Source organism: Lindgomyces ingoldianus, assembly GCF_010093535.1.
Source record: "Lindgomyces ingoldianus strain ATCC 200398 unplaced genomic scaffold BDR25scaffold_3, whole genome shotgun sequence".
NCBI classification, from domain to species: Eukaryota; Fungi; Ascomycota; class Dothideomycetes; order Pleosporales; family Lindgomycetaceae; genus Lindgomyces; species Lindgomyces ingoldianus.
In genome coordinates this window covers 1,875,574-1,888,180 of record NW_022985164.1, presented here as the reverse complement: position 1 = coordinate 1,888,180, position 12,607 = coordinate 1,875,574, and the positions used below count along the sequence as shown (strand labels likewise).

The window sequence follows — 12,607 nt, the reverse complement described above, 5'->3', positions numbered from 1 at the left end:
CGAACTCCCTTTCTCATAGCCACCACTATATTCATAGAAAGGGGTATAGGCGCCCAATATCTCCCCAATAAAACCTCTTGGGACACGATAAAATATTATACATCACGTGTATCAAGGCGAGACCCTGCAACTATTTCACATTGTGGAACCTATGGCCTATGTCGGTCCATGCACTCTCACAATTGGGGCATGAACATCCAACTTGAAACATCGACTATGACGTCCTCCATAACAATACTGTTCGTGAAGTTTACGTCTTAGCCACTCCTTCTCCTTCTCACATCCTCAAGCTGCATCCAGAGTCTCTCGACTGCGATATCTAACTGCGATACACGCTGCGTCGTTTCCTCATCCCAATCGTCAATTTCGAATTCAGGTAGCATCCGCTCAAGGAATCCAAGTGTTCGATGCAGTCTCCCTCTATTGGACAGTCCATGCTCCTGGGGTAGAGGCGGCGAATCTTCCGGGTCTGTTTGCGGACCCTGCACTACTTCTGGAGCATCGTGAATCGGTACTGGCTCAGGAGCGCCCATGATCCTCAAATTGTAATGGAGTGGTAGGTTAATTCGGACCGGCGCCAAGTTATGCTCACCTGTAGCAGCTGGCGCCCGAGCAGCGGGAGTAAGAGCAGAAGGAGTAAGAGCAACAGGAGCATTCGCCAACGGCCAGCCTTCCAGTGGGCGAAACCATATCTCTCTACAAATCGGACATCTTGTAGCCCAAGGCCCACCACATCTGAAATGGTTGCCGAGACATTGAGTTCCAAATACATGCCGACATAATGTGTTTGGGTTCTCGCTGAGCACGCGAACAGGGTATTCTTCGCCAGCACGGATGGGTAAATGATTACGTCCCCAACGGCCGTACGGCTCGCGACAAATAGGGCAGTTGCGATCGGACTCAGGGAGATCGTTCGCATCAACAGCAGTAGTTGACTGGATATATCTTTGAATCGTAGGTTCATCTATTGGTGGCATTTTGCTATCTCGGTTTGCGTTCGGTAGGCTGTATTGTTAAAACGTTGGAGAAGTATTACCATTCTTGCGGGTCTAACTTTATCTGTCTGATGTTAGAGGCCCGTTTGAGGCAGACCTGGTGAATGAAACGCAAGCGTTGCCGTAAGTAAAGTGCACCTCTTCACAAGGAAATGACGAACAAGGAACACAGGGTGTTGATAATTCCATTCACTCAAGATTATTCTTTTTTAGACACACTCCGTTTAGAATGCTTAACTTGGAATTCCTAGCTACTGCTGCCAATTACTTGTCAATTAAGCAAGCAAATTTGAAATGCTACGCCACCTTCTGCGAGTGAAGATACTTCCCGATATGCGCAATATGTTTGGCGAAATATTCTGGGGCTCGCTGCTAGGTGGTGCTGTGAGTTTGCTTCTGCCACTTTCTCCGCTACTGCGGTTGCTGTTCTTTGAAGCCCTTGTGTAAGTGCATAGACGAACGTGTGCCCCATTTCATTCGCTAGGATACGAGAGTGGTAGTCATACACAGTGACTTACTAGTTGTCAAATATTTGGATTGAATTGAGGGTTTCATTAATATAAATGCAGCAGAGGGCAATGGGGTAGCGATGGAGAACTGTCACGGATTGAAATTCTTTGGTAGCGGCATGCACATAGTAAGAGAGCAGTTGTATTAACGCGCTACGGACACTGAGTCACAAGACCTAAAATTCTTTCCCAAATAGAAATTTACGGAATCTTGGAAACTTGCAGCCAGATATCCAGTTATTTGAGGTAGAGAGGCCAGAGTAATGTTCTGGCTACTTCGCTGCATTGCATTGCGATTGGAGCCAGTCTCTCCTCGTAGACAGCTTCCAAGAACTCCTGTATTAAATCATCTTCTCTATTCGCCAAATTCCACACTGAGCATTCACAGCCCTTCCAGCCGTAGCATAATGGCTTGAGGACCTGGTTAACTTGACCTCATTCTCCGGATATGTAGTAAACTAGTAGGCTAAGTAAATAATACATCGGGATAGACTAGTAGGGTATTGAAAGATCACGAACTCTTCAAGAAATGGGTTGCATCCTTAGTAACAGCACGTGTCTGGATTGGTGCAGATATTGATTTGGCTGCAGCAGAGTGTATATATCACATATCAGTCAGTTGTCTTGGCGCATGATGCGGAAACCAAGGTGTAGTGTTGATCTACAAGATCCTCAACCGTGACAGAGCTTGAAGATGATGTGGTCGCCATTCAGGAGGTATATATCTCTTAAGTTTATGATTGATTAAACCTAGCGGGATTGCGATATATTTAAAGGGAGTGACTCAACATAGAGAGAAAGTACTCGGGCATAATGTGCGCCTGAGCAATGCTTTGAAGGCGGAGATGAAGGGTCCCTAAACATGAGCTATGTTGACAACGTAAATTTGGTGAAGGATGAAGTTAGCATATATCTCTAGATCCCGAAGAGTGGCCAATTCCTCCTCGCGATTCGTCGTTAAAGCTACTTTTCTCACCCCGTCATTCCTCCCATAGGGCTGCCAACCTTGGGCTTGGAGCCCTACAAAACTATATCCAATAAACAGGACCTCCAGCTAAATGACGCCTCCCTAGTTCCCGTCCGAATATTAACCCAAAGGTAGAATAAACCGCGTGCACTTATACAACCTACCAACGAGATGAACCTCGTAAGGCAGCAGCTCAAGAGTATACAGCCAACCACTTCCACCACCGAGGCGTCCCTTCAATCCAGTTTGATGCAATCACCACTCTAAATTATCTCTTTAACTCTCCGCCGAGCCTTTCACTCCCGTCCATTATGCGCTATACAGACAATCACCTAATGCTGAATCAACAAGTCCACAACCACCCCCAAACCCAGACGTCCGCTGCGGCGTCTGCAACTGGACTGTGCTGGAAGCAAGCTAGGAATTTAACACTCCTTGCACAATTGTTCCTCTCGTACGTACCGTGCGGGCACTGGATCCACTATGAATGTCTCATATGGTAGGCAACACGCATCCAAACCGAGAAAGACCAATGCCCTTCTTGTCACACCCAGCTACTTCAATGGGATGGTATATCTGCACTCACCCTCCCTGAATGCTCACATATGAACGTGGAGATCGGAGATCTGGATCCTGGATCCTGGATATAAGGACCCGACCACCGGCCACGGCATCTTCAACGACTTCCACGAATATCTTGTTGAATGCGAGATTATTGAGAGTACCGTCGAACATCGTTTCTATATTAAGTGGATGGCAGTGAACGAGGAGGACATGGATGTCATAGATCTCACGCGTATCTTCTACGAGACCCTGGGCGAGATTGAGGAGAGGGGTATCCCGAAGTGTAGGTACTAACAATGGAAGGGAAGGTGGGTATCTACTTTTCGGAATGCTCGTGGCAACTAAGTTGGAGCCATGGGGGGTGAGATGAAACCGATTTATATGGGACTGGTTGGAGAGTGTTTACGCCGGGGAAGGGGGGGCTGAGGGAAGATGTTAGGGCGGTGGTAGATGCTCCTGATGAAGGAGATCCGTGGATTGAATAAGACCCTGGTTGGGAAGAGGATTAAGAGAGGAGTGTTGTGGGTTGTAGTAGACGAGTTGGTGGCGCTTTCCCTCCTCTGCCGAGAGAGTCTGAAGACTGAAAATGGGGCAGGTGGTGCAACTCCTCAAGGAAGAGAATTGTCGGAAAGAGCCTCCTTGTGTAGGTCCAGCCTCGGTATACCTACTCGCCCATCATCGTTTAGGGTCATCTTGGCTCTTCTGCTTCCTGTAATCATACAGATAATTATTCATACCTAAGGTTATACCTAGATTTTTGTACCGATGCAACCTAGCTGAGGCTAGCAGAGGAATATCCATGTAAAGGTGCTGGAAACAGTGACCCTTACGTGACTGTTGCCATTGAAGCCTAGATACTATGACCTAGAGAGGACAGTAGAGACTCTTAAGGGGAGGAGATGTGTTAGAGAGAGAACTAGTTCGTATCAATTCAAAAGATTATTTCTGCATTAGTTCACACCTCCCTCTGTAAGAGAAGGGGTACGCAGTCGCCATTTCTTTACCGTTCCCCAATGATAGTCTGGTACTGCAAAGATTAAACGTAGTCCTCATCTGGCCCATATAGACCGTCCTCAGCTCCATCCTGCTCTCCTACCCTCTCTTCCACCGCCACATGTCTGCCTGGGGCTGGACTTTCTATGCTTGTTCTCTTCATCGCCCTTACCAAGGATTCTTCTTCTGTTCTTTTCTGTCGCCTTGTCGTAAACCGCACAGCTCGCGCTTCGATTCCCAATTCACAGGCCATGACATGCTCGTTGATCCGTTTCCAATCTTGCTCCCAAGATCCAAATTCTTCCTTGCATAAAGCACATACCCAACCTGAGCCTCTTTTGCTTCTCGAAAAAGGCCACATCCATGATTTCGGGATATCTTTTGGTGCAAAGTCTTTCCAGCCGTGCCAGTTCTCCAAGTGTAATTTCATTTTGTCATCGCGAGGCGCTTGAAAAGGGAGCGAGTGATACTTTTGCGCACAAGGGACTATGCAATGAAGTGTGCATGTATCTAGAAGGCAGGTCCAGCGAGTCTTATTTGGGTTGTGCTCGCAATGACTGCGTTCATGTCGATCTCGTTCACCCTTCCTTGGGAAAATGCCATCGCAAGGAGCGTATTGACAGGTAAAGCTCCCACTAGACATAGTTGATTGCAGAGTTCCGCCTGGGACATAGGAGATGGAGGCGTCGGATGCGAAGCTGGATCCTTTACTCCCACGACTGTTGGAGGTTGAGGATGACCAACGCAGTTTTGGATTTGCGACCTGGGAGCCGTACGACACGTAGGATTGCACAGAGTTGCACCCTGAGCGTCCTCTATGTTGTGAGGTACGATTATCTTGGGGCAGGCCAAATTGTTGCATTTGATGAGAATGCACTAGATACGACGAGCTTAGAGATCTCTGGGAGGGAATTGCTTGATACGAAGCATTCGGGTATTGGAAAGATGTACCAGAATCATCAGTGTTACTTGGGGGATAGTACACAGAGGACTGAGCAGAGTCTACAGAAGTTAGAGTATGGAGTCCCTGGAAGATCCTATCCAACATCTCGTGATCATCAAATGCATTTGCAGGGGGATCAGATGGTGATGACATAGAATGATCGTCTATTTGGGATTGCGGCCGATAATTTCTAGCATCGTAATATGAAACTTGAGGCTCGTTCAGTTCGCAAACAGCTTTCGAAATAGGGGGGGGAGTAGTGCCAGTTGAAGGATCTCATGATTGTCAGCATTCGAGAATAGATGCAGAAATTGAGACTCACTGGAGACTGGTTGGGGTGATGCAATGCTTTGGACTAGTTGTAGAATGAGTCGCTTCTTGTCCACGGGAACGTGAGTAAGCAGTGAATGTATGTGCTGGTCTAGCTGTGAATCGGAGCATTGGCTTTGCTGCACTAAATGCCCAGATGCGGGCGCGATGTGTGAAGGATGTCCCTGAGTTTGCGGAAGATCTCCGCCGTTGGCCGAGCGGGATCGAGCTGGATCTGGATGAACGCTAAGAGATGGTGGAGGTGCATTGGCCAATTGCGCTTGAGGGAGTTGAGCAGCCGGCCAACTTTCCCCAGTCCAGTACCGAAGAGGCGGGTCCATGTGTGTTCACGTGTATTAAAAGATGCTATTAGGGTAGGAAAAAGCGAGAGACGAATATCTATTTGAAAAGCCAGCTGGTTGAGGAGATACTAATTAATATTATCAGTTGATCATAAGAACAGATTAGAGGGCGATTATGCATGAAGCCACCGAATTTGATCGGGATATGCACATGCTTGACCGGTCGTTGCCTTCTCGAGGGCGTAGCTTGTTCGGTTTTGCCTTGGAAGTTTTCAAACTTCCTCCGGACGAGGGCGTCCACCGCTGTCCAGGGTGCCTTGCTCGGTGAGGCTCCTTAGGCTAAGACAGAAATCGGAGGCGAGAAGAGGGAATGACCCCTGACTGAAAAAGGTCATCGAAAACATGTGTTGTCAGAGAACTTACCCTTCAGCCCTATAAGGCTTACATCAGAGCACGCTGTTATTGAAATGGTCAGCAGAACAAAAATCCCTCACTTCTGGGCAAACGTTTCCGGAGAGTCGTGCTATCCGTCGCGTACTGTTAGAGAACCATAGATAATAGTTTGGAGATTTCTCTTGTACGATATGAAAACCGGGGAAGACGGGCCATAGAAATGGTAAATGAAACGAGACGGGGCGAGCCATATATGTATCATTCTTCGCACGACTTTCTATGGAACATGGCAATCACTGAGGGCCCAGAAGTCAGAGTTTGGAAAAAAGGTCAGAGAGGATATGCGACGGATGCGAGACACAGCGTGTTCCAGATGGGAGGCATCTGGTCTCCTTCTAAGCACTCCAGAAAGAACGAAAAAGAGCCTTGGGTGATCTCCGCCACTCTGCCTGCAGCTAAGATTCAGGTTTCGCGATTCTTGTGGATGAGCGAGGAGTGATCAGATCAGAGAAACAGGAACACAATGAGCGAGGTTGGGTTCGAATCTTATGCTGACTAATTGAGGAGTATCTTGGCACGCACTGGCCATTGGGTTTTCCAACCCCGTCATCATTACGACAAGTAACAGCAGGTAGAAACCGGAGGGCTGCCCAATCCACCATGGACTTGGCGTTCCACAATACTATATAAATCACATGCTCCTCGGACCCTCAGTCCACAATACCTACATGACTCCTCTAAAAACTCGTGCCCTGAAAGGTTACGACATGTTATCGCATAACGTGGAAGATAACCAAAGCAAAGTCTATCTGTTAAACCTCTTGCTGGGATGGGCGGAAGGCTGACAGAGTGTAAATTCTGTCCTGAATCGCCCCCCTGTCATGTTCTACAGTAACTAAGTGAAGACATGCAGTATCTTGCCTTAGTCATAGAACTCCGCTCTTTCAAACGTATCAGTATTCGATTCAGTGACAACATTAGCCTTAATGATCCCCACGGTAGCCTCTAGGTACTCAAGGTCCAATCTTCGGGAAACCCCGGTCGGAGTTTGGAGAGCAATGCTTCGACCAAGCGAGTTTCCCGATTGATGGCGCTCCTTACAAACGGAATGATAAACCTCACTGTATCAGGAGCAATGATGCCGTCTGTTTCTTGCGCGAGGATGGGGATTTTGATTAATCTAGCATAATCTCCAGACTATCGCCCTGTAAGAGCAGCAAATCTAATTCTATAGCCTGCAGCGTGTTCAACGTAGCGTACTACGCTTCGTGTAAGCCTTTGCAAACTACGCTACAGATTGTATAGAGACCACTTATGTACAGAAGCTAGGGAAAAACGTTAAGGACAGGCTATAGTTGTAGTACACTGTTAAGAGTAAATTATAGATTGTAGTTATTATTTTTAGCAATTTCTAATTTCTTTTAAAGAGCTTCTAGGTTTAATTCTAGCTACTAGAGACTTATTTTACTCTTCTTATCTATGTAATCTAAAAGCTAGAGTAGCTTACTTTTAACAACATTCTAGTAGAGCTTATATTTTTTAAAGTTAAAAGGCTGTAATTATTTTACTAGAAAGCTAATTATAATTAATAACATACTCTAATTGTCGCGATCAGGCTCGAACTTGGCCGCTTGCGGCCATATTGGACCAGAATGGACAAAGAACGATCAGCCGGATGCAGCAAGGCACAGAACAAGTAGCATGTATATAAGTAGTAACAAATCTCTACCTTAGAGGGCAGCAGTAGGTCTTAGACAGTGTTATAATAGTTTAGAGTGTAGTAAAAAGATTATTTACTGCTTAGTAAATTAAATGCCTTTTAGCGTGTTTATTAAGCTTTAGAGGCTAGCCTATACGCAGGGCTTTTGTATAGATAGGCTAGGGCTGCTTGCGCAGCTAGCAGATGTTATATGTAACTGTTAACTTAGAAATGCTAAGATAACTTAAAATTTTGCTAGCGCTTATGCTGTAAAGGCAGAATTACTATATTATATTAATAGTAAACTTAGATAGCTCTTTACGCAAGGTTTTATTTACTTTTGTAACTATTAAAAAAGGTAGTAATTTAATTAAGTTACTGTCCGTACGCAGCAGCAGCGTCACGGCCTGGATACGAGCGATCGCGCACGAGCAGGATCACGTATCTATGTCACATGATGCTCGTGCGCGAACCTCTGTGCGCGAACATCTAGATATCCCCCTTTTCCTCTGTACAGAGGAAAGACAAGAGTAATAAAACTAGAAACATGTTACTCTTACTTTACCTACTTTATACACTATGCACACTATATACTACTCTTACTCTTACTACTTAAGTGCTTATACTATAAGCAGCTAGCTATTAAAGCCTATTTAACACTAATTAATAGTTAATTTAATTAACTATAAATTAGTAAAAGTAATAATAAAGTACTTATACTTTATAAAGTACTTTATTTTATTACTTATTTTTTAAAAAGAGTAATAATAAAGCACTTACACCTTATAAAGTACTTTGTTTAGTTACTTATTTTTTAAAATAGTAGATTAATTCTTTGCATTATATAGTAAGCCCTACTACTGTATAAAGTAAAAAGAAGATAGTGTAAAACACACACTAAAGCTATTAAAGCTGCATAACCTAGTAGCTAGATAATAGCATATTAATTTTTTACATTATATAGTAAGCTCTGCTACTGTATAAAGTAAGAAGAAGATAGTGTAAAGTGCATACTAAAGCTATTAAAGCTACATAACCTAGTAGCTAAATAATAGCAGTACTTGTATAATTTACTGCATAAGTAATTAACTTTATACTTTATAAGGCACTTTATTTTATTACTTATCTTTTAGAAAGAGTAATAATAAAGCACTTACACTTTATAAAGTACTTTATTTAGTTACTTATTTTTTAGAATAGTAGATTAATTCTTTACATTATATAGTAAGCTCTACTACTATATAAAGTAAAAAGAAGATAGTGTAAAGTGCACACTAAAGCTATTAAAGCTGTACAACCTAGTAGCTAAATAACAGCAGTACCTATGTAATTTACTAAAAAAGTAATTAACTATACTATTATAATAAAATCTTACTAGCAACTAATAACTTTATGTAATAATAAAAAAAATAAAGAATAATTCTTATTATATAAATAACTTATAAAAGACATAAAGATATTAAAGGTAACACTATAAAATAAGACTAGCCTAGAGTACTAGAATAATAAGATTAACATGTTAGAAGCTTTAATAAGCCTATAGACTTAATTATATATAAGTTATATAATTACTAATTTATATATAATAACTTAAAAAGGCGCTACTTTTCTAAGTTTATATATAAAAGATTTTAAAAAATAAACACTATAAAACTTTTTAGCACTTAGCTATATGTTTAAAAAAAAGCTTATATAAGTGCTAAAAAATAAAAGAATTACACTATAGCTAAGCACTAAAAGTACCTAAGCCTAAAAGCTATATAATATAGCATAAAAAAAGTAATTATACTAAAAAAGCTTTATATATAACCTCTATTACTATATAAAGCTTTATATAGAAGCAGACTAAACATAATGCTGCTATTAACACTAAATGTACTAGTATTACTTGCTCTTATACTTTAGCTAGCACTACACTAATTACTGTATAAACAATACATGCTACCCTACCTAACGCCTGCTCTACACCCTTAATTGTACACACCACTGCCTGCAGTAGTGTATGCACTACTAATACCACCTACACAATCTATACTACATTATAACTTGTATAAACTTCTACCCTAGAGGGAAACTACTAAAGAAAAACTCTTAGTAAATAAGATTATATAATTTTAAAAAGCATAAAAAAAATAATAACTATATAAGTTAACTATATAATATTTTTATAAATAAAATAAAGATTTTTATTAATTTATGTTAATAGCTAAATATTTAAAAAACTTAATACATAGACATCTTTCTAGATATTCTAGAAAGTTAGGTAAATATGCACTATATACATAACATAGGCTCTAGACATAACTAAAAGCATTTATACAACACTTTAAGCATTATAATAAAAAATTTTATGTAAAAAGAAAAAAAAACTATAAAAGGTAAAGTTCTACATAAAAAGTAAAACTATTTTAGTAGAGAAGTAGCCTATTAAGTTTAATAGTAAAAGAATTAAACTTACACATAACATAGTAGTTTTTACTTAGAAAAGATAAGTAAGCTACCTTTATATAATTAACTTAAAAAATAAAGATGCTGCATAATAATATGTTAAGCAACATGTAAAAGAGGTATACATTGCATTTATATGTTAACTAGAGGTAGTATTTAACCTCTTTATTACTACACAAACTATAGACTCTTTATATAATAACATTAACATACTTAACGCATAAATCTAATAGTAAATAGATAATAGTAAGCGTAGTCTTACCTTTCTACTATTATAGCTTAATTATATAAAGCTATTTATTTTTATAAATAAATTATTTACTAATAATAAGAACTTTAGCTTATAGCTAAGATTCTTAATTATATTAAGTAATAAAGACTATATAAAGTAAAGCAACTACTTTAAAATACTAGGCAACATTATACACTAGAATTTTACTAAGTGTAAAAGAGTAACTAGAAGTGTCCTTACTAGTAAACTATATAGAATAGTTAGAGGGTTTAATAATGTAATTACTCTTAGTACAACTTTATAGCAAATTATATAAACACTTAAACTACTACTAATTCTAGTAGTAATCTGCACAGATTTAAGGTTTCTGTATAATTGCCTAGTTAAGCTAGGCACTACTAGTAAAAAGTAACTTATAATTAACATTATGTTGCTCTATAAATTATATAAGAAGAGGGAAATTGCTAAGATAAAGTAGATTAATAGTAAAGATAACCTAGCAGATGCATAAGCATTTGTAGACTAGCTAGATCCTGTGCGCAAAAATGCTCTAGACTAACTAGACTAATAACACCTTTATATAAAGCCTATCTTTTTTATTTTTTTTTATTATACACACTTATTTTTCTTATTATAAGATTAGAAAAGAAGGATATATAAAAAAGATAGTTTATTTATCTAGTATACAGGAAAAGAAAAACACACTACCCCTTATGTGTAGTAGTCACAATGCAGACTACAGCTCTACTATACACATAAGGCGCAGGCATTAGCTTAGAAGTTAGCTAACATATAACACTTAATAAAAAAAAAGCACTAGTAGTGCTACTATAATAATAAGCACATAGAGTTGCTAGAACCTAACTACAACTCTAGACTAAGACTACATAAAAGTACTTTTTATAACACATAACCTTTGCTGCCTACAGCTGCAGATTAGTGCTAGTAGGTAAGACAACATTAATATTATAAAATAGTAAAGCTGCTATATGCTACTTCTTAGCCTATTTATAATTAGCATTTTATATAAAGAGAAAGTAAAAAAGCTAAAAGATTTATATATTTATACTAAGATACTAAATAAACTACTAATTAGTAGTAAAACTAGTTAAAAAAGTAACATAAATGCGCTCTAGGCTACTAGACTGCACAAGAACGTTAAAGACGCCTGCACTAACAGCGCTAGAGGTAGAGAAGGAAGGCTAAAAAGACATCTCTCTCTCTATGTATGTGTGTGTGTGTGTGTGTGTGTGTGCAGGCAGGAGTATCTATTACTGTTAGCACTATACAAAAAAAGAAAAGAGCTAGGGAATTATATAGTAAGGCTTAAAAAGTAAAAGATAAAAAAAAAAAGTAAAAAAAAAAATTTTTTTATTATATACACCTTTTTATATACCTGCTTATGTAAAGATTTTATACTATTCTAGTATAAAACTTTACATAAAATAGTTTATACACTGCTAAATTACTTATAAAGTAAGTGCATAAAGGCTAGATAATAATAGCCTAAAACACTTTACTGTCCGTACATAAGTACAGCTGTGTCTGTACACGCGTACAGCTAAATTAGGTTGCCTGAAACGTTAGCTATCTAGCCTATGCGTTAGAGGCTATGTGTACTTAAAAGCCCTCTTTCTTTGTATAAAGAGAGAGGGCAGTAGTTAATAATAAGAAAATCTTTACCTACTTACCTCTTAGTACGCCCTTTAGGCGTATGTTTATTTAATTAAACTTAAGTTAACTAATACTAATTAGTCTATTAATAGACTATTTACTGCGTGTGTAGCTACGTAGAGGATATTATCCTTAACAGACAGATTTATAAGGATTAATAAAACTACTACTGTACAAGAAGCTTACACCTACCGCGTGTGTAGCTACATAGAGAAGGTACAAAGAAGCTTACATCTACTATGTGCGTAGCCACACAGAGAGGGGTGAGCAAGCCTTATGCGCGCCCTTAGATTAACTAATTGCACAAAGACAAGATTAGCAACCTGCTGTGTGCGTAGCCACACAGAGAGGGCTTACTGCTAAGCCTTTATGCGCCCTAGAGCCTCCTGTTAACACAGGCTGTGCAACTACTCGCCTACCGCGTGCGTAGCCACGCAGAGGAGACAATACAGGCCGCACAATTAGAAACCTACCGCGTGCGTAGCTACGCAGAGGAGGCTCCTTATTAGCAGCCTGCCTTGTTAACACCCCCTTAATTAATTGCCTGCATAAGAGGCAATTAATTAGTTAACATCTATC

The 12,607-nt window shown here is 39.9% G+C and overlaps 3 protein-coding genes across 3 annotated transcripts; 1 reads left to right on the top strand and 2 right to left on the bottom strand.

Moving 5' to 3' along the window:
• Positions 1-257: 257 nt before the first annotated feature.
• Positions 258-977, bottom strand: BDR25DRAFT_310001 (uncharacterized protein; the record flags this gene model as incomplete). The annotated part of the gene is made up of 1 exon (XM_033691125.1): positions 258-977. The coding sequence occupies one exon, from the start codon at positions 975-977 to the stop codon at positions 258-260; it is 720 nt and encodes a 239-aa protein (XP_033553486.1).
• A 3,035-nt stretch (positions 978-4,012) lies between these two features.
• Positions 4,013-5,667, bottom strand: BDR25DRAFT_339592 (uncharacterized protein). Its single transcript, XM_033693407.1, has 2 exons — positions 5,294-5,667; positions 4,013-5,246 (listed from the first exon to the last, which is right to left on the bottom strand). Exons 1-2 carry the CDS (start codon positions 5,619-5,621, stop codon positions 4,072-4,074), a joined length of 1,503 nt encoding a protein of 500 aa, XP_033553485.1. The 5' UTR covers positions 5,622-5,667; the 3' UTR covers positions 4,013-4,071.
• A 594-nt stretch (positions 5,668-6,261) lies between these two features.
• Positions 6,262-7,675, top strand: BDR25DRAFT_349720 (uncharacterized protein; the record flags this gene model as incomplete). Its single annotated transcript, XM_033694588.1, has 9 exons — positions 6,262-6,405; positions 6,465-6,507; positions 6,540-6,596; positions 6,690-6,778; positions 6,824-6,853; positions 6,908-6,943; positions 6,978-7,118; positions 7,160-7,182; positions 7,591-7,675. 9 exons carry the CDS (start codon positions 6,262-6,264, stop codon positions 7,673-7,675), a joined length of 648 nt encoding a protein of 215 aa, XP_033553484.1.
• Between the last annotated feature and the right edge of the window lie 4,932 nt (positions 7,676-12,607).

Bases quoted from the DNA above. Each gene is read 5' to 3' on its own strand.
- BDR25DRAFT_339592 (XM_033693407.1), bottom strand. From the start codon at position 5,621: ATGGACCCGCCTCTTCGGTACTGGACTGGGGAAAGTTGGCCGGCTGCT. The intron at 5,247-5,293 runs GTGAGTCTCAAT...GACAATCATGAG, and splicing joins ATCACCCCAACCAGTCTCCA to ATCCTTCAACTGGCACTACT.